The sequence below is a fragment of the Drosophila serrata genome, unplaced genomic scaffold, assembly GCF_035046125.1.
Source record: "Drosophila serrata isolate PLE 108 unplaced genomic scaffold, ASM3504612v1 contig_275, whole genome shotgun sequence".
Lineage (NCBI taxonomy): Eukaryota > Metazoa > Arthropoda > Insecta > Diptera > Drosophilidae > Drosophila > Drosophila serrata.
In genome coordinates this window covers 1885188-1905543 of record NW_028257173.1, presented here as the reverse complement: position 1 = coordinate 1905543, position 20356 = coordinate 1885188, and the positions used below count along the sequence as shown (strand labels likewise).

Sequence of the window (20356 nt, the reverse complement as noted above, 5' to 3'; positions counted from 1 at the left end):
GGGCTATCTAACTACCTCAGTCCAGTCCGAACTCGTTGCGAATCCATGGATACTGGGCCGGACACTCCATACACGTGTAAAAGTATCGATCTTCCTGCAACACCCGACTTCGAACTTTGCACACATTGGGCAAACTACAGACCCGCTCGTGGGGATCCAAGTCCTTGGGCTGGCAGTGCCACGGCTCGAACTGATGCAACTGGTTGCTGGGCGTGGGATGTCGCATCCACTGAATGGCCTGCTGGTTGGTCACAAAGTACACGTCCGGCAGCTTTTGCAAGTCATCGAGGAATTTCTAAAACAAACAATCGACACTTAACAGCGTGTTTTCGGATAACTCGCAAAACTTACCAAAAAAGCATTTAAATAATCGATTTTCTTAAACCAAGTGGAGTGGAAATACAGACCAAAGGGTGCTCTATTGCTAAGATAGTGCCTCTTGAAGTTGTGCGTCAGCATCCTGTACACATCCTCGCCACTTAAATGCGGTGGACAGCTGTCCACCATTCCGCACATGTATTCACCCGCCTCCAGTTGGTTCATCACCAGTTCCCATATGCCTGGATAGCTCCTCGAGGGACAGTTCTGATTCACACCCGTGCAGCTGTGCGGCATCTTGTAGTCCAGCGTGTATGGCCACAGAGGAGGATTGGAATGAGGCGCCACCATGGATGCATCGTAAACAAATCCAAACTCTTTCATCATCAAAAACTGACGGTTCCAACCGACGCGTAGGAATGGAACACGCATTCCTCGGATCTCCTCCATGCGAACGGCGGCAAATTTATTGATGATGTTCGCCTGACCAACCATCTCATCGAACCAGTCTTCAATTGTTGCATTCTTAGACCACCACATCTCAGGGCCACGATGTCTAAAGGCATATGTAAACTATAAATATGCCAGTAATCAGAGCTTAGAAGGGCCGAACTTACGTGACTGAGTGGACTGCGATCTCATGGCCGTCATTCCACAGCTTCTGCACATACTGATAGTTGGTAAATGGATGCGAGACATAGAATGTTCCCTTAATGGGACAGCCATTCGGATTTCTTCGATTTTGGGTAAACAGAACCTTGGAGAATAACTCCCAATTGTCATGGTTAATGGCATCGTCAAAGGTTAACAATATCATCTGTGGAACATTCTGCGATGGAAGATTTCCCGGTATCTGGGTGCCGTCCTTCGAGCAAAAGCAGTGAGGCAGCTGACAGTTCCTAGGATCACACGCACCCGCTGCATTCGGATCATGTTCCACATCACACCAACCCTCATCGGAGCCATCAGGACAGTCCACGGATCCATCGCAGAAATACTCTTGCGGCAAACATGTGCCATCAGCACATCCTAATTGATACTCATCCGCACAGTCGGCCATCTCCAGGAGGGGCTTGGGTGCCGGCGTCTCAGCACTCACATCACAATTGTCCACGTTCGCCTTGAAGTCACAGATCTGACGCACAACATCGAACAGCAACCCCTCGGAGCACTTAAACTCGAACACTTCGCCGTCGAGGCAAAGGAAATACTTGGCGCACTCACTGTTGGTCCAGATCTTGTGAACCGGCCGATTCGGATTGCGGTAGAAGCGTGCATCTTGCATGCAACTTGCCGCTGCAGGGGCTGCAGCTCCGGTGGTCGAGCGACGGTGGCGGGCGTTGGTGTAGTTGCTGCTGCTGCTGATTATTCCATCATTGTCTGCAAAGCAGGCACACATAAACTAGGTGTGAGAGAGCCGTGTGTAATTAACAAGGAGACTAATTAATGCGTTGACCCAAAAAGAAACTGCTCACGTCAACCCAAAATTAGCCATTGACTGTCGGTTGCAGCAATATCATTTTTTTCTTCCATTTTTTAGCTGGATAGCAATCACGCATTCGAATTGAAGGCAGCGGCGTTGTAAGACAGGGGAGTAAGCGAAAAGCCCACGTCTGCCACTTGACTTGAATTAAAGAGTCGGCGGAATGTACCGGAAAAAATAACATTTCAAGGAAATTTATATAATTTTCAAATACTTGGTGACCTTTTAATAATAGCCATATTTTATCTTAGATTGTCTTTATTATTTTATGCCAACTTTGGATGATGAATTGGCTTAAGTCTAGTCACGAAAGGTTACCAACAAACAATTTAGTTTATTATTTTTAACCATGAAGAACGTTTAGTAAATATTTGAATTATGTCGCAATTAATTAACTAATCAAAATCTAATATGACAAATAATTATAAAATCCTTCTAGAGTTTAATTCATCGCCAATTTGCCGAATCCTCCCCTTGCTCCACCCACTTTAATGGACACCCCCAGCCATGTGTGCCACATTGCGGCGGATAAATTGAGTGTGTTTGCATCATAGATCGGCAGCAATGGCCCGTAGCCGATCCATGCCGTGCCGCACCAGATCGTAACTCTGGCTGGCGGTTGTTGGGCAAGAAACGCATGTGTTGTTGGCCAAATGCAAGATGCGATCTCAAGATATGGCTATAACAGATAGAGTCCGACTGCTAGTGTCTGCTTGTATGTACCTCGATCCGTATCTGTGTCTATCGAAGAGTTGCAGCATTTAGAAAGTAAATTTATCATCTTGCTGCTGGGGCCAAGGCGGCGGGGTCAGGAAAAATTTCAGCAACTGTCACGCCGGGGTTGGGTTCAATGCACACACACACACACACACACACTCTTTTTTTCGGGGGTGAGGCGGGACGGCGGACACTGAACGGTGGACGCAACCCGACTTGGCCCCACTTGGCTCCCCCGTTTTAGTTGTTATATAACAGATCGACAACTTTCACACCCAATGCGCGCGCATGCGCCAAAATAAAAGCAAGACACGCACCCAATCAAAAGAGCCAGCTGTGCCCAGCTGCTCCGGTGTTCGTGTTCGTTCGGTTCGGTGACAAACAAAAGTGGAGAAATTACCAATGAGCCTGGCATCCATCGAAGACGACATAATAATAACCATCATTAGGATGGACACGCCGAGCACCGAATTTCGCACTGATAACGGTCGTCGCTGGGCGGAAACGCCGACCTTGACTGTGAAACCAGTTTGGTCATTTGCATTAACATTTTCCCCCGGGCAGAGCATTTTTCTGCTTGATTTCCAGTTTGCGTGCATCCAATATTTGTATCTGTTCCACACACCGTTTATATTTTTTGTTTTTGTGTGCTTGGTGGAAAAACTAAGTCTGCGCAGCTGCGCCTCGTCGGAAAAAACGCGATCGGAACACCGTAACCGCAACCGCACAGAGCCAGCACAACCAGAGTCGAATTGAGACTGAGGTCTGACGAGATGCAGCAGAGGCATTATATATTTGGGCATTTCTCTTTCAAGAGAAAGCTTTTCGCCGTGGGTGCAATAGTTTTAAATAGAGAGCAAGACAGTATTAAATAGTAGTTTGCTTGGTTATTTGTTTAGAAATTAAGGGGCTTGCTTAATTATTTAGAAACAGAATGATTTGTGGATCGGGAGATCTATAGAATCTGTTGATGGAATACAAAAATTAAGTATTCGCATTGGCTAAATTATGTTCAATAAAATAAGTTTGTTAGTATAGCTAAGAGTACGATTATGATCTAGCATTTTGATCATTTCAATTCGCCAGTTCAAGGAATTTTTAACAACAGGAATTGTCTGCAGACGAGAAAAAATCAAATTTCCTCTAATGTTCCGTCAACGGAAATTTGAATTTGAATTTTTAATCGATTTCAGTGGGACCAGCTACCATGATAGGAAAAATCGATATATCGCATACCTATACATCGATGTATCGATGCAGCGCTACATAGCGTCCTCTTTCGGTTGGCGCCTGAATGTTAAGCGAAATTTTAAAGGATTTAACGTTTATTCGCTTGTTTGTGTGTAAAAAGCATTATGCAGAGGGCTCGTGCCAGCTTGGGTACGCCCAAGAGCTCCGGCGGCGGACGTCAAAGTGGCCAGTTCCGGGTGCCACAGCTCACGGTCCAGCAGCACCTGAAGGCCCAGCAACAACAGGCATCGGAAGACGCGGACATAGACGCCCTGGATGATGCACTTATCTTCGACGATGAGGAGGGTGGAACACGCATCGGCGATATATACATCCCGCCTCCAATACCGCCGCACTGCTCCATGGAGAGCACGGGCCCGCGGTTAATCATTAAGAAGATTGTGAACCGAAACTTCAAGAGCTATGCGGGGGAAGTGGAGCTGGGACCGTTCCACCAGAGCTTCACCGCCATCATTGGACCCAATGGAAGTGGCAAGAGTAACGTCATCGACTCCATGATGTTTGTCTTCGGCTGCAGAGCGAATCGCATTCGCTGCAAGAAGGTTTCCACCTTGATTCACTCGTCCTCCCGATTTCCCAATTTGCGAAGCTGCTCCGTGGCCGTGCACTTCGAGCAGATCGTGGACAAGGGCGACGGATCGTGCGAGTCTGTCCCAGACTCTGCCATCGTCATCGAACGTACGGCCATGTCTGATAGCTCCTCCTATTACCAAATCAACGATAAACGTGCCCAGCTGAGGGATGTGGCCAAGCTGCTCAAGAAGCACCATGTAGATCTGGAGCACAACCGATTCCTGATTCTCCAGGGCGAGGTGGAGTCCATTGCCATGATGAAGCCAAAAGGACAGGCGGAGAACGAAACCGGTATGCTGGAGTACCTCGAGGATATTGTCGGCACACAGCGCTATATCCGCCCGTTGCAACAGATCAATCAAAGGGTCGATCAGCTAACAGATGACCGCACGGAAAAGCACAATCGTTGCAAGCTGGCTGAGCGCGAGATGAAGGATCTGGAGCAGCCGTACAATGAGGCTGTCGATTACCTGAAAAAGGAGAACGAGGAGGTCCGCGTTAACTCGTGCATCATTCAAAAGCAAATCAGCATGAGGAAGGCAACGCTGGAACAGTACACGAAGCAGCACCAGTCCTGTGAGGAGGAACTCAAGGCCCATGACGATAGCATCGAGGACTTAAAGAAGGACCGGACCGAGAAGGAGAATGTCATCAGGAAGGAGATTGAGTAAGTCCCAACCTAAGCAGTTCTCCTGCCATAATATCTAATGCAATCTTCCAATTCTTTAAGGGCCTACGAAACGCTGGTTAAGAAGCGCGAACAAATCAAGAAAAGGCTGGTGACTGCCGAGAGAGCTCACACCGAAATCCAGAGCACCATGGAGAACACCAACAAGCAGCGGAAAAAGGACAAGGCGCAGATCGAGAAGAACGAAAAGGAGTTGGAGGATCTGCACAAGCTGCCGGAGAAGAATCAGCGCGAGATTGAGGATTGCAATAAGAAACTAGAGCGTCTGGAGAAGGAGAAGGTAACGCTGAATGAAGAGCTGGAAAAGCAACTGGGCATGCTAAAGGAAAAGTCGGAGCCCCTAACCGAAAAACGCCTGAAGCTCAGTGACGAACTGGTCGGCCTTAAGGAGAAAGTAAACGCGGCCAAGGCGGAGCTGCAGGTATTCGAGTCCCAGCTTAAAATCCTCAAGCAGGCAGAGACTACCGAGACTAGGAAATATCAAACCCTAAAGGACTCTTATGAGCAGTCGCAGAAGAGTCTCGAGGAGAAGCTAACAAGGGTAGATGAGCTGAAGGAGAACATTCCACGTATGCAGACGGAAATAGCAACAAAGACAGCAGAAGTGGAAAAAATGGTGCATGAAGAGCGAAATCTGACCGTAAAATGTAATAGACTTCGAACAGAGGTAATGTGTTGCGGGTGAAATAAAAGATAATTATTTAAATTATTTTAAAACCAATTTGCAGATCAATGAAAGATCCAGCAACATGCAGGCTCAGCGTTCCAACGACAAAGTTCTCGACTTTCTCATGCAACAAAAGATGGATGGAAAGATCCCTGGCATTCTGGGCCGCCTTGGCAACTTGGGCGGCATTGATGCCAAGTACGATGTGGCCATTTCCACCGCCTGTGGTCGCTTGGACAATATTGTTACTGACAACTATGATACTGCAGCGGCGGCCATTGCTGCCCTGAAGAAGTACAACGTGGGCAGAGCCACCTTCATCACACTAGACAAGGTGGAGCACCTCCGTCGCGATGCCACCTCTAGAATCAATACGTAGGTTTTTAAAAGAATTCAAACCTTCACTTGGTTTTCTTATCATTCCTTTGTTTTTAGGCCCGAGAACGTGGCTAGATTGTATGATCTTATTCAGGTCGAAGACGATCGTGTGAGGACCGCCTTCTTTTTCGCTCTAAGGAATACGCTGGTGAGTGACGATTTGGAGCAGGGCACTCGGATAGCTTACGGCAAGACCCGATACCGAGTGGTGACTCTGCGCGGTGAAATGATCGAGACGACGGGCACCATGTCCGGTGGTGGAAATCGTCCGATTCGAGGCAAAATGGGAACACAGGTGCGCACCAAGACGGCGGAATCGGCGGACAGCTCTCAGGTATCGCAGAAGGCGCTGGAAGATATGCAGGTGCAGGCAGAGGAACTGCAGACGCGGATTAACTACTGCCAGGAGCAGCAGGGTCGATTGGAACGGGAGGTTCACACTCTGAAGATGAATCACCAGCGTGACGAGGCAGAGTGCAAGCGGCTGGCAGTGAGCATCACATCCTTGGAGCAGCAGATGGTTAGTAATTTAAAGCAATGCGAGGCGCAGCGCCAGCGGATGCTAAAAAAGACCACCGATGAGGGGGCAGTCAAGGAACGAGAGGAGCAGATCGAAGGTGCCAAGCAGGAACTTGAACAGGCCCAATTTGCTGAGCAGGCTGTCTCCAGGCAAATCGAGGAGATCCAGGCCCAGTACGATGCCCTACGAAACGACAACGTCAAGCCCGTGGAGGCAAAAATAAAAAAGGTGGGCAGCCAAATAGAGAAGCTAGCCGCTAATGTGCGATCAATGAATGTCGCCCTGGCGACAGCCGATCGCAACATTAAGAAGATTACTGAAAACAATGCCAATCTTCGGGAGAACATCAAAGCGGCGGAAGAGAAATTAACATCGCTGAACGAGGATCGCAAGAAATGCCAAGAGAAGGAGGAGGAGCTCGAGAAAGAAGTAAAAGAGGCGGAAGAAGCCATTGGCAGTGCTAAATCCCAATCGTCTGACATTAAAAAACAAATTGATGAGTTGACAAAGCAGGAAAGCAAACTCAATATCGAGCGCATCGAACTGGTCAACAAGCTACAGGCAGCGACAGGTAAACTCAACGCCGTGAAGGCTGATATTCCCATATTGCAGGCCAAGCTAAAGCCACTAAAGCTCAACGAGATACCAGGAGAAACGGAACCCCAAGAGCCACTAAAAGAATACACCGAAGAAGAACTTGAGGCAGTCGATCTCGATCAGAAGGAATTTGAGCATACAAAACTTTTGGAAGAGCTCAGAAAGAAGCCAAATTTGGGCTGCATCAAGGATTTCAACGAGAAGCGCAACATCTACCTGGAACGTGTGCGTGTCTTGGAAGATATCACCTCAAAGCGAAACGAGATGCGAGACAAGTACGAGGAGGTGCGGAAGCGTCGCTACAAGGAGTTCATGGATGGATTCAGCATCATCACAAGGAAACTCAAGGAAATGTACCAAATGATCACCTTGGGCGGCGATGCCGAGCTGGAGCTTGTAGACTCTATGGATCCATTTACCGAGGGCGTCAACTTCACGGTGCGACCACCCAAAAAGAGCTGGAAATATATCTCGAATCTCTCAGGCGGCGAGAAGACCCTTTCGTCACTGGCTTTAGTGTTTGCTCTTCATTATTACAAGCCTTCGCCGCTCTACTTTATGGACGAAATCGATGCGGCGCTGGACTTTAAGAATGTGTCCATTGTGGGTCACTACATCAAGGTGAGTGAATCGATCGAATAATCCTTTCCTCAGATTACCAATACATTTAATTCCCTTTTAGGAGCGTACCAAAAACGCCCAGTTCATTATTGTGTCGCTGCGTGTGAATATGTTCGAGTTGGCCAACTATCTCGTTGGCATCTACAAGGTGAACGACTGCACTGATTCCTGCACGCTGCTAAATCATCCGCCTCAGCTGCCCAGCGGCACTCAGCATTCAAGAATGCTAAGTACAACCAATTCGCAGGACTCGTTAATAATGCCCGAGAACGATGAGAACCAATTGCCGGAGAGTCAGCCGAGGCCGTCGCAGCCACTGTCACAGTCGTCCCAGCCGATTCCCGGTAGGGAGACCACCTTTGCCCCGCCCTTGGACAGCACGGGAATAAACGATACGCAAGCACCACCACGACCATCGCAGGAGCAGATACAGCAGGGTAGAGAGACGACATTTGCACCGCCCATGGAGAGCACGGCAATCGAGGCGACAGCCAAGACAAGCGAAGCGCCGAATATTTCTCTGCAAACCCCTCCTCCGAACTCGCCGCCTACGATTAATACTTAATTTTAAGACGCAAGGCCAAGCTTACAGTGTATTATCCTATTTGTAGTCTACACCGATCAAATTGAATTATTATGTATCAAATATCATTTAAATCATTAAACACTTTTCATATATACAAATTAAGCATATTTAACAGTTTATTTTTGATACTACGACATAAAACTAGACATAATCTTGGAGCAAATCCCCTCCAATGCCTCCGTTGTATTGTTTTTTATGGCCGTTATATCCTCGCCAGAATCGCAGGCTTTCGCTATTTGTGGATCAAGGGGCAAGGAACCCAGCAGTGGCACACCCATCTCAGCGCACATGGCAGCAGCTCCGCCTGTTTTGGCTGGAAAGATTTCCGAACTATTGCCACAATTTCCACAGCGGAAGCTGCTCATATTCTCTATCACACCCACAATGGGAATCTTCTGCTTCTTGCAAAAATTGATCTCTTTGCGGACATCTAGGAGAGCCACCTCCTGCGGCGTTGTCACGAGAATAGCTCGCAAGGACTCCGGCTGATTGTCGTCTTTCATGTAGGAAATGACAGAAAGATGCTCGTCCGAGGTGCCCGGTGGTGTGTCCAGCAGCAATAGATCCAGGTTTCCCCAGTCCACCTCGCTGAGGAACTGGCGAATCATGCCATTCTTCTTTGGTCCCCGCCAAATGATGGCATCGTCTACGGAGCCTAGCAGGAAGCCGATAGACATAAGGCACACGTTGTCATCAATGCCGACGGGCGACCATCCGGATCCAGATTGATGCACGTTCTCTCCCAAAGCGCCCAGTATCCGAGGCTGCGATGGACCACAGATATCGACGTCAAGGACGCCGAAATTGCTGTCCGGACAACTCCTAGCCAGGTAGCGTGTCAGCAGGCTGGTAACAGTGCTCTTGCCCACGCCTCCCTTCCCGGAGAGGATCAGCAGCTTGTTCTTTACATCTCTGAGTCCTTCGGCCACCAAAGCCTTGCCTGGATCTTCGAGTTTCTTGCTGGGATCGCTGCAGATGCTCTGATTGGGGCAACCTGCGCAGGCGCTCACTTTGCCTGCCTGCTCGCTTTCAACGCCAGGACAGTGTTCAGGTGGTGCCTCCATTTCTTTTAATTATTAATTCTTTGATAAATTACTTGTGAAATTGGGATCGGTGATAAGACTTTTGAGCCTCTGGCCAGACCTCAATTATGTTGGTATTTAATATATTTTAGTATTTCTTTTTTACCGGCATACAGCCACACTCGCCCTAACTATTGCTTGTCATTGCATTCGGCAATTTGGAAACAACTTTGAATTTTTCGGTAGAGCAGAAAGTATACATTTAAAAGCAACATGGAAACGCTCCTGGGTATCAAGGGTCCTGATTTCGTTATGCTGGCGGCCGACACCACCCACGCCCGCTCCATTATCGTAATGAAGGAGGGTAAGCAGTTGGATTCACATATAATGGCGGCTCCAGATCTCACTTTTGTGGCATTATTTGTAATGCTTTACAGATGAAAACAAAATCCACAAGGTGTCGGATAACTTGATTATTTCGACCACTGGCGAGTCTGGCGACACGGAACAGTTTACCGAATTCATTTCCAAGAATATTGCCCTCTACAAGATGCGCAATGGATACGATCTGAGCCCTCGTGCAGCAGCCCATTTTACGCGCAAGAATCTGGCCGAATACCTTCGCAGTCGCACGCCCTACCAGGTCTTCATGTTTGTGGCCGGGTAAGGATCCAGTCTTGCAACCATCCTCCATCAAATCTAGCCTTTTTCTTATTCAGTTACGATCCAGCCGATGGACCTGAGCTCGCCTTCATTGATTATTTAGCCAACGCAAAGTCCGTCAACTACGCCGGTCATGGCTATGGTGCGATCTTCGCATCCAGCATTTACGACCGCTACTGGCACCCCAACATCACCCAGGAGGAGGCTTATGATGTGTTCAAGAAGTGCATCGTGGAGATCCAGAAGCGTCTGGTTGTTAACCTAAAGAACTTTAATGTCGCCGTGGTGGATAAGGATGGTGTGCGATACCTGGACCCGATCAGTGCCAAGAGTCTGGCCGAATATAATGCATCCGCTTAGTTAGGTTCTTGAGCATTCTAAATGCACGACAGTTTGTAATAAATGGCGCCTGATTTGGGCAACTTTGGTACGAAATATGTACATGATATATTTATTTGGAGGAGGATTTATCAAAACCAAATAATAAATGCAATACAAAAATTAAAAGCATAATTTTTGGATGCCTACCAATTTCCCTATGTCCGTCAAATTAGCGTCGAAATGGAACGGTGGGAAAATAGAACATGGAGAGAATCTTTAATTTTAAATTTATTTCTTAATTAAGGCACTATTTCGAATTAAATCTGAATTCGATGTAACCGTCAGATTTTGAGAAATTCAAGTGTTTCGCTTTTCCGACCTCATTCATAAACTCTGGCTTCATATCGATAGGGGCGCCTCCCACACCCTATCGATGAATAGCCCGCCAGAAAATATTTCTATTAACCATTTAAACAATTGTATAAAATATGCATGCCCCATGAATGGAATTGACATTCCAAGTATTTTGGTAAATGTTTCATCAAAATCCGTTCAGCCGTTCAAGAGAAAACAGTACTTTTTCATTTATTTCCATAAATGTTTCTTCGAAGAATAAATATATCTGGCAGCACTGCCTGCCTAAAATTAAATCAAGTTGATTTAAACTTTATTATAAAACTTATGCAAAATAAAGATCGTACCATTAACGGGATCGCAGTTCTGTACATTTTGATCCATGTTTCAACAAAATCCGTTCAGTCGTTCATAAGAAATCCTGACTTTTTCATTTATTGCCTTAAATGTATGTATGTATGTATGTTCGACGAAGAATATTAAATAAAAAATGGGATTTAAACTTAATGGTAGGACGCATGTATACAAAAGCAATAAAGGGCATCGCAGTTCTGAACATTTTAATTCATTACATACTAGTTAGAGTATATAGAAGACTAACTGCAAAGTTTTATTTAGAGAGCTTTAAATATAAGGGTCTATTTTGCTTATAATTGGGCAGACCGACAAATGGACAGGCTAAATAGACTCGGCTATTGATGCTGATCAAGAATATATATACTTTATAGGATCGGAAATAATTTATTCACTGCTTTGCAAATTTTTGACCTGAAATCATATGACAAAGCAAGGACATTGGAGCACTAGATTTGAGAAGAAATTTTTCGAAATAACATTTAATAGTTTGCCCAATAAATGATATCGTTATTCTAAGCAATTTGGTAGGTGTTTCATCAAAATCCGTTCAGTAGTTTTGGAGAAATTAACATTTCAATTAGTAATTTATGTACTAAGAAGGCATGACTATGCATCCCTGGTACCAAACTGCAATAAATGAAAATGTCGGATTTCTCATTAACGACTGAACGGATTTTGATGAAACATAGATCAAAATGTTCAGAACTGCGATGCCGTCTATGGGGCAGTCTTCTTTTTGCATAGGTTTAGCCATAAAGCTTAAACCAAGTTTTCTTGTTTTTTGTTAGGCAGGGCTGCGGGACACATAAATGGAAATAAATGAAAAAGTCGGGATTTCTTATAAACGACTGAACGGATTTTGTTGAAACATGGATCAACATGTTCAGAACTGCGATCCCGTTAATGGTACGATCTTTATTTTGCATAAGTTTTATAATAAAGTTTAAATCAACTTGACTTAATTTTAGGCAGGCAGTGCTGCCAGGTTTATTTATTCTTCGAAGGAACATTTATGGAAATAAATGAAAAAGTGATGTTTTCTCTTGAACGGCTGAATGGATTTGGATGAAACATATACCAAAATATTTGTTTTAGTCAACATTGTTATTTTTATTTAATTTAGTGTGTTTAGTTCCATTAGCTCCATTTTCATAGTTCGCGCCTTAGTTACGCTAATTTGACGGACTTCTTTTCCCTAGCAAATGATTGTGTATATTTCCAATTGGATTCTAAGCATTTAGTATTTTTTCCAACTTGGAATTTCTTTTTGTTTTGAATGCAGTCACACTAACAGTCGCTTTAGGATTTTACAAAATAAATATAATTTTAAGACAATATGAGCTTGGAACAACAACCGGCGATAGATCCAAAAAATCCACATGGGCTTGGTGAGTACTACGAAACAAAATTGATTCAAGTGACCCTAACACTGCACCTGCTTGCAGGGGATCCCAACGACACATCGTTGCGCAAGGTGGAACGGGAGGTTCTGATACCCAAGATCATGCGAGATCGGGCGAAGGAAGAGTTCTGCTCTAAAGAAGTGGCTGATTTCCAAGAGTGCTGCAAAGCCAGCAGTATCCTGATGGTGGCCACCTGTCGAAAGCAGAACGCCGCTCTGAAGGAATGCCTCACTGGGTGGTACCAAAACGAGGCTTTTAAGGAGGAGTGCAAGAAGATATATCTGCAGGAGAGGGCCGATTATCGCAGTACAGGCATACCCAAGAAGCACCGCCTTGAGAAGTTGTAGTAAAGTCCTTAAAATAGTTCCTTATTGTTGTTGTTTGCTTTGTACAAAAGTTGAGTAATTGAAACGACGCACAATTGTTTCTGTGACAGTGATTTCCTCAAGGTGCTCGGGTCTGGATACATCGTCGGCTTGGGTAACTTTTAAGAGAAGCACATCCTTATCGGAAGTTTCGGCCACACGTTGGACTCCTTTCAGGTTCTTTGACTGATAGTAATCTACATCGCTGGGTGTTTGAACAATCACCAGAAAACTTGCATGGTATAAGCGTGGGCTCTGCTTGTAGATCACTAGGAAAATAAGTCAAATATTAGTTAATACTTATTGTAATAATGGCAAATACTTACAAAAATCTCCGCCAAACTTGATGCCACTCTTGATCACCCAGTTTTTGGACTTTAAATATAAATAACTGGCCAAGTTCTCCACAAATCGTTCATTTAGCTGCAGTGCTGCAGTCAAAAATGCTTGAAAATCCATAGCGCAACCGGATAGGTTTTCAATGTTTAAAACTTCCCAGTAGAAGGCCAGGAAACAGGACTCCTCAAGTCCCAAGAGCAGCGTTTCGTCCTCGTCTCCAGATGCCGGTCCTCCTCGGGACTTGCTACCCTTGCCAAAACAACCATTGTCATACAGAGATTGTGCTTGAACCGGATCCCGTATCTCCACAGAGAGTCCTGTGAACGTTCCCCGATAGCTATCACCGGTTTCGCAAATGGGTAAAGGAGAGAAATTGGAAGTTTTGTTGGGCCACCGCTTTCTTTTGCATTGGAACGTAAACATTTTTCGAGGTTGTCAAAAGTGTGCCCACAGTTGTGTAAAAATATTACAAAAATATTAGTTTTGTGGTATTTTGAATTTGACCGCACCTGGTCTTTCTGGACAAAATGTAAACAAAACCTTTCTGAGCTGTTGCATTTCTTGAATTTAATTAAAAACAATCGTTTTTGTAAACTAATTAAACTAATTAAAATAACAATGCCCAGGAGCTTGGGACACCGAGTGGCGCTAATAACTACATGAACAAATCCATGCTAATATCCTACCAGCCTAAATTTTATGTGTTACCAAAAAGGATTCCTATAAAAACGAATGGAATATACATAAATATATTCTTTAACATATTGAAGTATTCTATAATTATATCTTTTGTTTTAGGGAAATTACCTCGATCGCCTCCGTACAAGTGTACTCTTCGTTTAAAGGCATTCGTTCGGAGAACAGATCACCTGGGGAAGGGCTGTCCCACTGCCAGAAGAACTTTTCTAAACTGTGCAATCGTCCAGCTCACATCCGTAGCCATATACTAAAGATAAGGTCTTCCAATACCCGATGACGTGCGCACAAGCATCAAAATGTTAAATCTTATAGAATCGGTTACGCGAACTTAAGAATAGCAATAACCACAAAAAAATAGGTTTATATTCTTAAAATTAGCCTGTTGATTTGTATTTCAATTGAATGTGTTTATATATTTTTTAAGAGATGAGTTTAGTTATGTTTATATCTAAAATGTTTTGGTTTTATCACAGAGCAATTAGGAATGTATTGATGTTCTTCAAATTTGTTCTTTTCAGCAAACTTTTTTCTTAATATTATATTTGTACGATACTTTTCGGATGAAATTTAAATAACAAGAGCTGTTGAACTTATCAGTAAAGGCTAAAACTTTACTGATATCATAATGTAAAGATGTAAGAAGTATAGCTGCAGTAATTGAAAAATTATTATCTACGTTAAATTGCCTTTAGCTAAATCATTAATTTTAAATAATAAAATTTGTTTGTATGTTCCGTTGGGTTTGGCTAGAGCAGCTTGGCTACTAATTTGTAGGGTCAGTCCGTTTTGACTAAAATTATAATACCCTGCAGAGGTACAATACCAAAAATATATTAAATGACTCATTATATTTAAAAAAAAATCGAATACTTCCGAATTCAGCTTAAACTCATTCATATTTTTTGGCAAACCAACAACCGGTTGGTTTCCTGGTCTTTGCTTCGTTGATGATCTTATCTGCTTAGCCGCTTATCAACCAGTTATTATGGTGACAGTCTTGTCGTTTTTCTTATGTGGTTTATTTTGAGCACAAATTGGGTGATAAGTTAGATAGCCAACTGTAAGAATTGGCACGCACGGGATGGATGCGATACCCCAAAACAAAAAAACTAGACAAAGTATATGTAAATGCAAACACAAGAGACATTAAGTTTTATGGTGGGAAATATTATGTCTAAGCCGACGACGCCTGATGAAATGTCACTAGTGTAGCTCGTTATCAGCGCGTAATCCCCATTCCTCATTCCATTCGGGGCGAGGCTTATCAAAATAGCGGTCTATATAACCGTGACCGATAATAAAACCACCGCCACGATAAACAAAAGGCTTTGTTATTATATATTTCTGTTTTTTTCTAATTATTAAAAGTGTAGCAGTTATATGGGTGAGGTGACCACGAAAGCACTTGCAATATATGATTTATACACAGTACACACGCACAAAGCTTATGAATCTCATCGGTAGATCTAGGGGATTGGGATATATATAGGTTTTTGGGTATGGGTTTGGGGTTATAACAATAATTTCGAAATCAACAACAGTCCTCGCTTGCAATCATCTTTCTGGGGGTTCTTGTCAACAAGGGATATTTTGGGATAACAATGGGTGGGCAGCAGCAGGTGGATCCTGGACTAGCTGGGCGCAGCCGGCTCGAACTTACAGATGACGGCAAACATGGCCTCGCCGCCCAGGTACTTGGCCAGCCACCTGTTCTTGATCACGGCCAGTTTGAGGGTCTCGCATCCGAAACGGGCATTCAGGTTCGTGTGCAGAGCCCTTCCCATGCCCTCGATCACGAGCAGATCAGTCTCATTGGCGGCGATGGCGTCGCACAGCTCCTGTGGCAGCGTGCGCATGTCCAGGCAGGGTCCCGTCTGACCATTGGCGTAGACCAGCAGCTGTCCCTTCGACCAGGCTTGGGCTAAGACCTCGCATTCTCGCGAACATTCGTCCAGCAGCGATCTCAATTCCTGGCTGGTGACATCGTTCAGCGCGGGTTCACTGTTGGCGCAGAGTAGCACCTTGGTACCTCTCTTAAGAAGTCCTCTCACAAAGGGCAGTACGCCTAAAACCACATCCACTCCACTGTTGTCCACAAACACCACGGCGCATTTGTGGGGCTGTCCCTTGAGGCGTTTCAACCAGTTGTCCAGGTTGTCCAGCAGCCAGGGACGTTTCTCGATGCGGTCCAACGCCGAATGCAGGCCGAAATTACTGTCTTGCTCCAGGATATTAGATATGGCCTGGGCACCCCAGTCAAACATGTTTCCGGCCAGAACTCCGCGCACGAGTTCCGTCCACCTGGCGTCCTCATCCTCCAGAGCATCCAGCTCCTGCAATCGCTGCTTGAGCCGAACTACAGCCGAGGCATTCTCCAGTTTCTTTTGGCTGAGCCAAGGGTCTGGGAATCCAAATCGTCGCAGCATAGTCTCATTGAGTTGGAGCAGCTCGCTGGTGCCCAGGACCACCTTGCCACTGTTGATAGGTACGTTGCGCTTGTGCTCCTCAAGCTGCTGGAGATAGGCTGCCTGGAACTGCTCTGCCCGCTGCAGAGCCGTGTGATCCTCGGGCTGCGACTTGGCCGCCACCTTGGCAAACTTCTCCACCATGTCCCGAAAGCAGTTAAACCAGTAGTCCGCCGCTTGAGTGTCCGTGTTCAGGTCCAACGTGTCCGGCTGGTAGACAGCCGGATCCGGCAGCAGGCTGCGGCTGTGCATGGCGACGCGAATTGACGCGAAGCGAGTTAATTTAAGCGCAGAAATAGTCGCCGTTTTTGTTTTTGTGGTCAGTGTGGCCAGGGCGCGACCGTTAAAATAAGCCATCGTGTCGGGCTAGTCATTTCATTTTGTTTGATCACGTTATTTTTCAGGGATGGAAAACATAACAAAAGGCCCAGTATGTTGGAAATATTAAATATAAATATTGTAGCAAAATTATACAAATATATAAGTAGTGGCAAACTTTCTATCTCTCTCTAGCATATTAATTAATTTGTAATTTCTGTAGCATATGTAATTATTACAAAAGAAAAAGTAGCTGATTTCTTTTTGGAAACATATGCAGGCGCGCCTGTTTGACAATTATATTACTATGAATTAAAAAATGGTCAATAATAATTACTAAATGAATTAGACAATGATTAATTTTTTTTTACTTTATACAATACTTTTTCTTAGAAATAATTTGTAAAAATAATAATAAATAAATAAATGAAACCAAAAATTGTAAGTGCTTTAATTCACATTATTTGATCACGTTATTTTCTGTGATCGAAGATATGCCAAAAGGCCTAGTATTAAAAATTCCCAAAATATGTCAAAAATTCGGATTATAAACATTAATTTTTACCATTTTTAGCAAAATAATTAGAAATAAATAAATAGTGGAAAATTTCTATATTTTTCCTGCAAATATAATTTGTACAAATTTGGAAACAATTTATTAAGATAAAAATAAATTATACAATGATTGGAGATGTATATATATTTTTAAATAAACATAATAATTTTCATTATAAATACTTTATGAAAAGATAAACAAATATTATAAAGGTACACTTCACTTTATGCACGTTATTTTTGGGGATCGAAAATGTGGTAAAATGCCATGTCAAAAATAATAAATATTATTATTTATTTAGCAAAATAATAAATATAAATAAATATTTGACAAATTTTCGTCTTTGTTGCATATGTAATCTTACTGCAGAAAAATGTCGCGACTGTGAATTTTAGGAAATGATATAGCGCGCGCCCGTCAAAATACTTTATTAAGAAAAACATTAAATTAACAATGGATAATTTTAGAGTTTTATTGAATACAATACTTTTCCTTATAAATAAATTATAAGAAACAAAACAAAATAATTTTATGGTATATTTTTGGTATTTTTGATATAATGACAATGGTATAAAAAATATTTGTTGGGGCCGGACGGTCACACTCTGAACACGGCTCTTTCCGGTTGAGTTTTTTGACAAATCAACAACACAACAGAAAAATGGTAAAAATAATTCGAGAATTGCGGCGGAATCCGCTGTGAATATGATTAAATATCGACGCAGAAATCTTTGTTGGATTATTAATTACCAATGGAGGGACAAATTTCAAGCTTACAAGGGCTCCAGGAGTTATAAAATGGAAGATTAAGTGCAACTTGTAATGGTTGTTTTACCCTCTTTGTTGGCAGGCCAAGCGCACCAAGAAGGTTGGAATCGTCGGCAAGTATGGTACCCGTTATGGTGCCTCGCTCCGTAAGATGGTCAAGAAGATGGAAATCACGCAGCACAGCAAGTATACTTGCTCCTTCTGCGGCAAGGTGAGTGCAATGGATTAGCTTCCAAAGAGGCGCTTAGTAATTTTGTGTTTCCCTCCCCCCTCTGTTTCTAGGACTCCATGAAGCGCGCCGTTGTGGGCATCTGGTCCTGCAAGCGTTGCAAGCGCACTGTCGCCGGTGGTGCCTGGGTGTACTCTACCACTGCCGCCGCCTCCGTGCGCTCGGCCGTCCGTCGTCTCCGTGAAACCAAGGAGCAGTAAACAATGCAATGGACCGATCCAATCCAATGCTCCGTTATGCTAGTTTCCGTAGTTTTAAATTGACAACGCGATTTTCCTGTGGTTTGCGCCGTGCCGGTCATGTGAAAATAAAAAATTGTTTTTACTTTTATCGGTAACCAAAAGTGATATTTATTTGTGTGTGCTTGTGTTCTCTGTTTGGAGATCTAGATCTAGGCTTCATAGTGTTCCGATTAGACTGCGTTGGTAAACTAATTAGAATATTCAATTAAATTGAATTTAAGTAAAAACCCGCATTTCGCAAATCTGAATCGTGTAATTACATGAAAATAATAGCGTGCAAATGGATCAGACATATCGTCCTAGTGTTAGCATATCTTAATAATTATTTGCTGCTAATAAAGTCCAGATTATTTCATCTGATCGGATTTTATATATAGCCTCCCGGTTTGTCAACAAATCTTCTAACGTATAATTGAGTAGGTTATTTTTTAAAGTATTAATACTTTTTTAAAGTACTTGTATTTTTTGCCAAAGTGAAAAAACAGTTTTCTGTTATTTAATGAACATAATTATAGAAAATATAATTACTTCCTTGCAGATTTAGTTTAAGATCGTTTTTTTCGGTTTATAACCTGTAATGATAAGCTTCTTCTTGTGATTGATAATCGATATGGCATGTTTTTGATCTGAAAAAGATAGTTTAAAGTAGGAGTACTAATTTCTGCAAATATTTATTGTATATTTTTGGAAGTATTTATAATTTTAAAGAAGACTATTATTATTATAGTCAATAGTTTGCAATGCAGTGAAAAACTCATTTCCGACACTATAAATTGAATTAATTAAATTAAATTCCAATTGTTCTGGTTTGTTAATAGTATCCAAATTATCAAATTTAATTTGCCAAAAATATTACTAAATTCAATGTGCAAGATTGGTTTTGGAACAAATTTAAGAGCAAGCTATTTAAATGAAACTATGGAGCCATTCTTCTATATAATTTTACTAGTATATAAATCGGAGCATCGCGAATCGGTGGACTATATATATACTATATATAGCTGACGTAGGAACGAATGGGAAATTTTAAGGAAAATAATTAGAACTTTTCCAGTTTTTAAATGGTTTTCATCGAATTTGATTCAAAGCTATACTTTAGTATTATAGGATATCGTTTTCAGTTTTATGAAAATCGGAATACTATATAATATAACTGTCAGGGAAACGGTTGTTAAATGTAGAGGATCAGAAAGCATCTTTGTCCAGTAAGTAACTCTGATCAGTAAGTATCAATAAACATTAAGTAACTATGACCAGGAAGTAACTATGACCAGTAATTAACTATGAGCAGCAAGTAACTATGAGCAGTGAGTAACTCTGAACAATAAGTATTTATGACCAGTAAGAAACTATGATTAGTAGGTATACATGATCAGTAAGTGTCTATGACCAGTAAGTATTTATGACCAGTAAGTATGTATGATCAGTTACTAACTTTGAACACTGATAAACAATGACTTGCAACTTTTGTAACACACCACTTCTCTGAAACTTGGCCGGCAGCAGTCACTTCGTTCCAGGGATGTTAGAACCAATTGGGAATTATATGCACAGATGTGCGAGATTTGTTTTGAAACAAAGAGCAAGCTATTTTAATAAAACTACGGGGTTATTCTTCTATATAATTTTACTATTATATAAATCGAAGCATGGCGAATCGGTAGACTATATATATACATACATGTATATAACTACAATTAGAACGATCGGATAGTTTTAAGAAAAATAATTATAACTTTTCCAGTTTTCATCAAATTTGATATATAGCCATTATATATTAATCTAGAATTTTGTGTAAAATTCAAAATCGGACTACTATATCATATAGCTGCCATATAAACGATCGTTAAAAATAG

The 20356-nt window shown here is 42.8% G+C and overlaps 8 protein-coding genes across 8 annotated transcripts; 4 read left to right on the top strand and 4 right to left on the bottom strand.

The window, feature by feature from the left end:
- The first annotated feature begins 6 nt into the window (after positions 1–6).
- Positions 7–8501, top strand: glu (structural maintenance of chromosomes 4-like protein gluon). Its single transcript, XM_020953507.2, has 5 exons — positions 7–5009; positions 5073–5697; positions 5759–6072; positions 6133–7813; positions 7875–8501. The coding sequence occupies exons 1-5, from the start codon at positions 3874–3876 to the stop codon at positions 8376–8378; spliced, it is 4260 nt and encodes a 1419-aa protein (XP_020809166.2). The 5' UTR covers positions 7–3873; the 3' UTR covers positions 8379–8501.
- Positions 17–3117, bottom strand: ChLD3 (Chitin and LDLR binding deacetylase 3). Its single transcript, XM_020953543.2, has 4 exons — positions 2919–3117; positions 936–1698; positions 352–874; positions 17–295 (listed from the first exon to the last, which is right to left on the bottom strand). The coding sequence occupies exons 1-4, from the start codon at positions 3115–3117 to the stop codon at positions 17–19; spliced, it is 1764 nt and encodes a 587-aa protein (XP_020809202.2).
- Positions 8490–9596, bottom strand: Nubp1 (NUBP iron-sulfur cluster assembly factor 1). Its single transcript, XM_020953509.2, has one exon. It carries the CDS (start codon positions 9461–9463, stop codon positions 8528–8530), a length of 936 nt encoding a protein of 311 aa, XP_020809168.2. The 5' UTR covers positions 9464–9596; the 3' UTR covers positions 8490–8527.
- Prosbeta4 (Proteasome beta4 subunit) lies at positions 9471–10519 on the top strand. Its single transcript, XM_020953510.2, has 3 exons — positions 9471–9785; positions 9859–10084; positions 10141–10519. Exons 1-3 carry the CDS (start codon positions 9695–9697, stop codon positions 10442–10444), a joined length of 621 nt encoding a protein of 206 aa, XP_020809169.1. The 5' UTR covers positions 9471–9694; the 3' UTR covers positions 10445–10519.
- A 1785-nt stretch (positions 10520–12304) lies between these two features.
- On the top strand, positions 12305–12933 carry LOC110184895 (COX assembly mitochondrial protein homolog). The gene is made up of 2 exons (XM_020953542.2): positions 12305–12504; positions 12562–12933. The coding sequence occupies exons 1-2, from the start codon at positions 12453–12455 to the stop codon at positions 12864–12866; spliced, it is 357 nt and encodes a 118-aa protein (XP_020809201.2). The 5' UTR covers positions 12305–12452; the 3' UTR covers positions 12867–12933.
- On the bottom strand, positions 12415–14665 carry Tsen2 (tRNA splicing endonuclease subunit 2). Its single transcript, XM_020953541.2, has 2 exons — positions 13211–14665; positions 12415–13153 (listed from the first exon to the last, which is right to left on the bottom strand). Exons 1-2 carry the CDS (start codon positions 13644–13646, stop codon positions 12888–12890), a joined length of 702 nt encoding a protein of 233 aa, XP_020809200.2. The 5' UTR covers positions 13647–14665; the 3' UTR covers positions 12415–12887.
- Positions 14666–15249: 584 nt separating this feature from the next.
- On the bottom strand, positions 15250–16827 carry LOC110184893 (4'-phosphopantetheine phosphatase). The gene has a single exon (XM_020953540.2). The coding sequence runs from the start codon at positions 16742–16744 to the stop codon at positions 15554–15556; it is 1191 nt and encodes a 396-aa protein (XP_020809199.2). The 5' UTR covers positions 16745–16827; the 3' UTR covers positions 15250–15553.
- Positions 16828–17882: 1055 nt separating this feature from the next.
- On the top strand, positions 17883–18595 carry RpL37A (ribosomal protein L37A). Its single transcript, XM_020953533.2, has 3 exons — positions 17883–17925; positions 18112–18240; positions 18312–18595. The coding sequence occupies exons 1-3, from the start codon at positions 17923–17925 to the stop codon at positions 18456–18458; spliced, it is 279 nt and encodes a 92-aa protein (XP_020809192.1). The 5' UTR covers positions 17883–17922; the 3' UTR covers positions 18459–18595.
- The last annotated feature ends 1761 nt before the right edge of the window (positions 18596–20356 follow it).

What these genes read in the sequence shown, in the direction of transcription:
- ChLD3 (XM_020953543.2), bottom strand. Translation starts at nt 3,117, where the DNA reads ATGCACGCAAACTGGAAATCAAGCAGAAAAATGCTCTGCCCGGGGGAA. An exon ending in ATCGCAGTCCACTCAGTCAC is followed by an intron (nt 875 to 935) that starts GTAAGTTCGGCC and finishes ATATGCCTTTAG; the next exon opens with ACATCGTGGCCCTGAGATGT. An exon ending in ATTATTTAAATGCTTTTTTG is followed by an intron (nt 296 to 351) that starts GTAAGTTTTGCG and finishes TGTTTGTTTTAG; the next exon opens with AAATTCCTCGATGACTTGCA.
- glu (XM_020953507.2), top strand. Translation starts at nt 3,874, where the DNA reads ATGCAGAGGGCTCGTGCCAGCTTGGGTACGCCCAAGAGCTCCGGCGGC. An exon ending in GCCACCTCTAGAATCAATAC is followed by an intron (nt 6,073 to 6,132) that starts GTAGGTTTTTAA and finishes CTTTGTTTTTAG; the next exon opens with GCCCGAGAACGTGGCTAGAT. An exon ending in TTGTGGGTCACTACATCAAG is followed by an intron (nt 7,814 to 7,874) that starts GTGAGTGAATCG and finishes ATTCCCTTTTAG; the next exon opens with GAGCGTACCAAAAACGCCCA.
- Nubp1 (XM_020953509.2), bottom strand. Translation starts at nt 9,463, where the DNA reads ATGGAGGCACCACCTGAACACTGTCCTGGCGTTGAAAGCGAGCAGGCA.
- Prosbeta4 (XM_020953510.2), top strand. Translation starts at nt 9,695, where the DNA reads ATGGAAACGCTCCTGGGTATCAAGGGTCCTGATTTCGTTATGCTGGCG. An exon ending in CATTATCGTAATGAAGGAGG is followed by an intron (nt 9,786 to 9,858) that starts GTAAGCAGTTGG and finishes AATGCTTTACAG; the next exon opens with ATGAAAACAAAATCCACAAG. An exon ending in GTCTTCATGTTTGTGGCCGG is followed by an intron (nt 10,085 to 10,140) that starts GTAAGGATCCAG and finishes TTTCTTATTCAG; the next exon opens with TTACGATCCAGCCGATGGAC.
- LOC110184895 (XM_020953542.2), top strand. Translation starts at nt 12,453, where the DNA reads ATGAGCTTGGAACAACAACCGGCGATAGATCCAAAAAATCCACATGGG. An exon ending in AAAAAATCCACATGGGCTTG is followed by an intron (nt 12,505 to 12,561) that starts GTGAGTACTACG and finishes ACCTGCTTGCAG; the next exon opens with GGGATCCCAACGACACATCG.
- Tsen2 (XM_020953541.2), bottom strand. Translation starts at nt 13,646, where the DNA reads ATGTTTACGTTCCAATGCAAAAGAAAGCGGTGGCCCAACAAAACTTCC. An exon ending in CAAGTTTGGCGGAGATTTTT is followed by an intron (nt 13,154 to 13,210) that starts GTAAGTATTTGC and finishes TTATTTTCCTAG; the next exon opens with TGATCTACAAGCAGAGCCCA.
- LOC110184893 (XM_020953540.2), bottom strand. Translation starts at nt 16,744, where the DNA reads ATGGCTTATTTTAACGGTCGCGCCCTGGCCACACTGACCACAAAAACA.
- RpL37A (XM_020953533.2), top strand. An exon ending in CTTGCTCCTTCTGCGGCAAG is followed by an intron (nt 18,241 to 18,311) that starts GTGAGTGCAATG and finishes CTCTGTTTCTAG; the next exon opens with GACTCCATGAAGCGCGCCGT.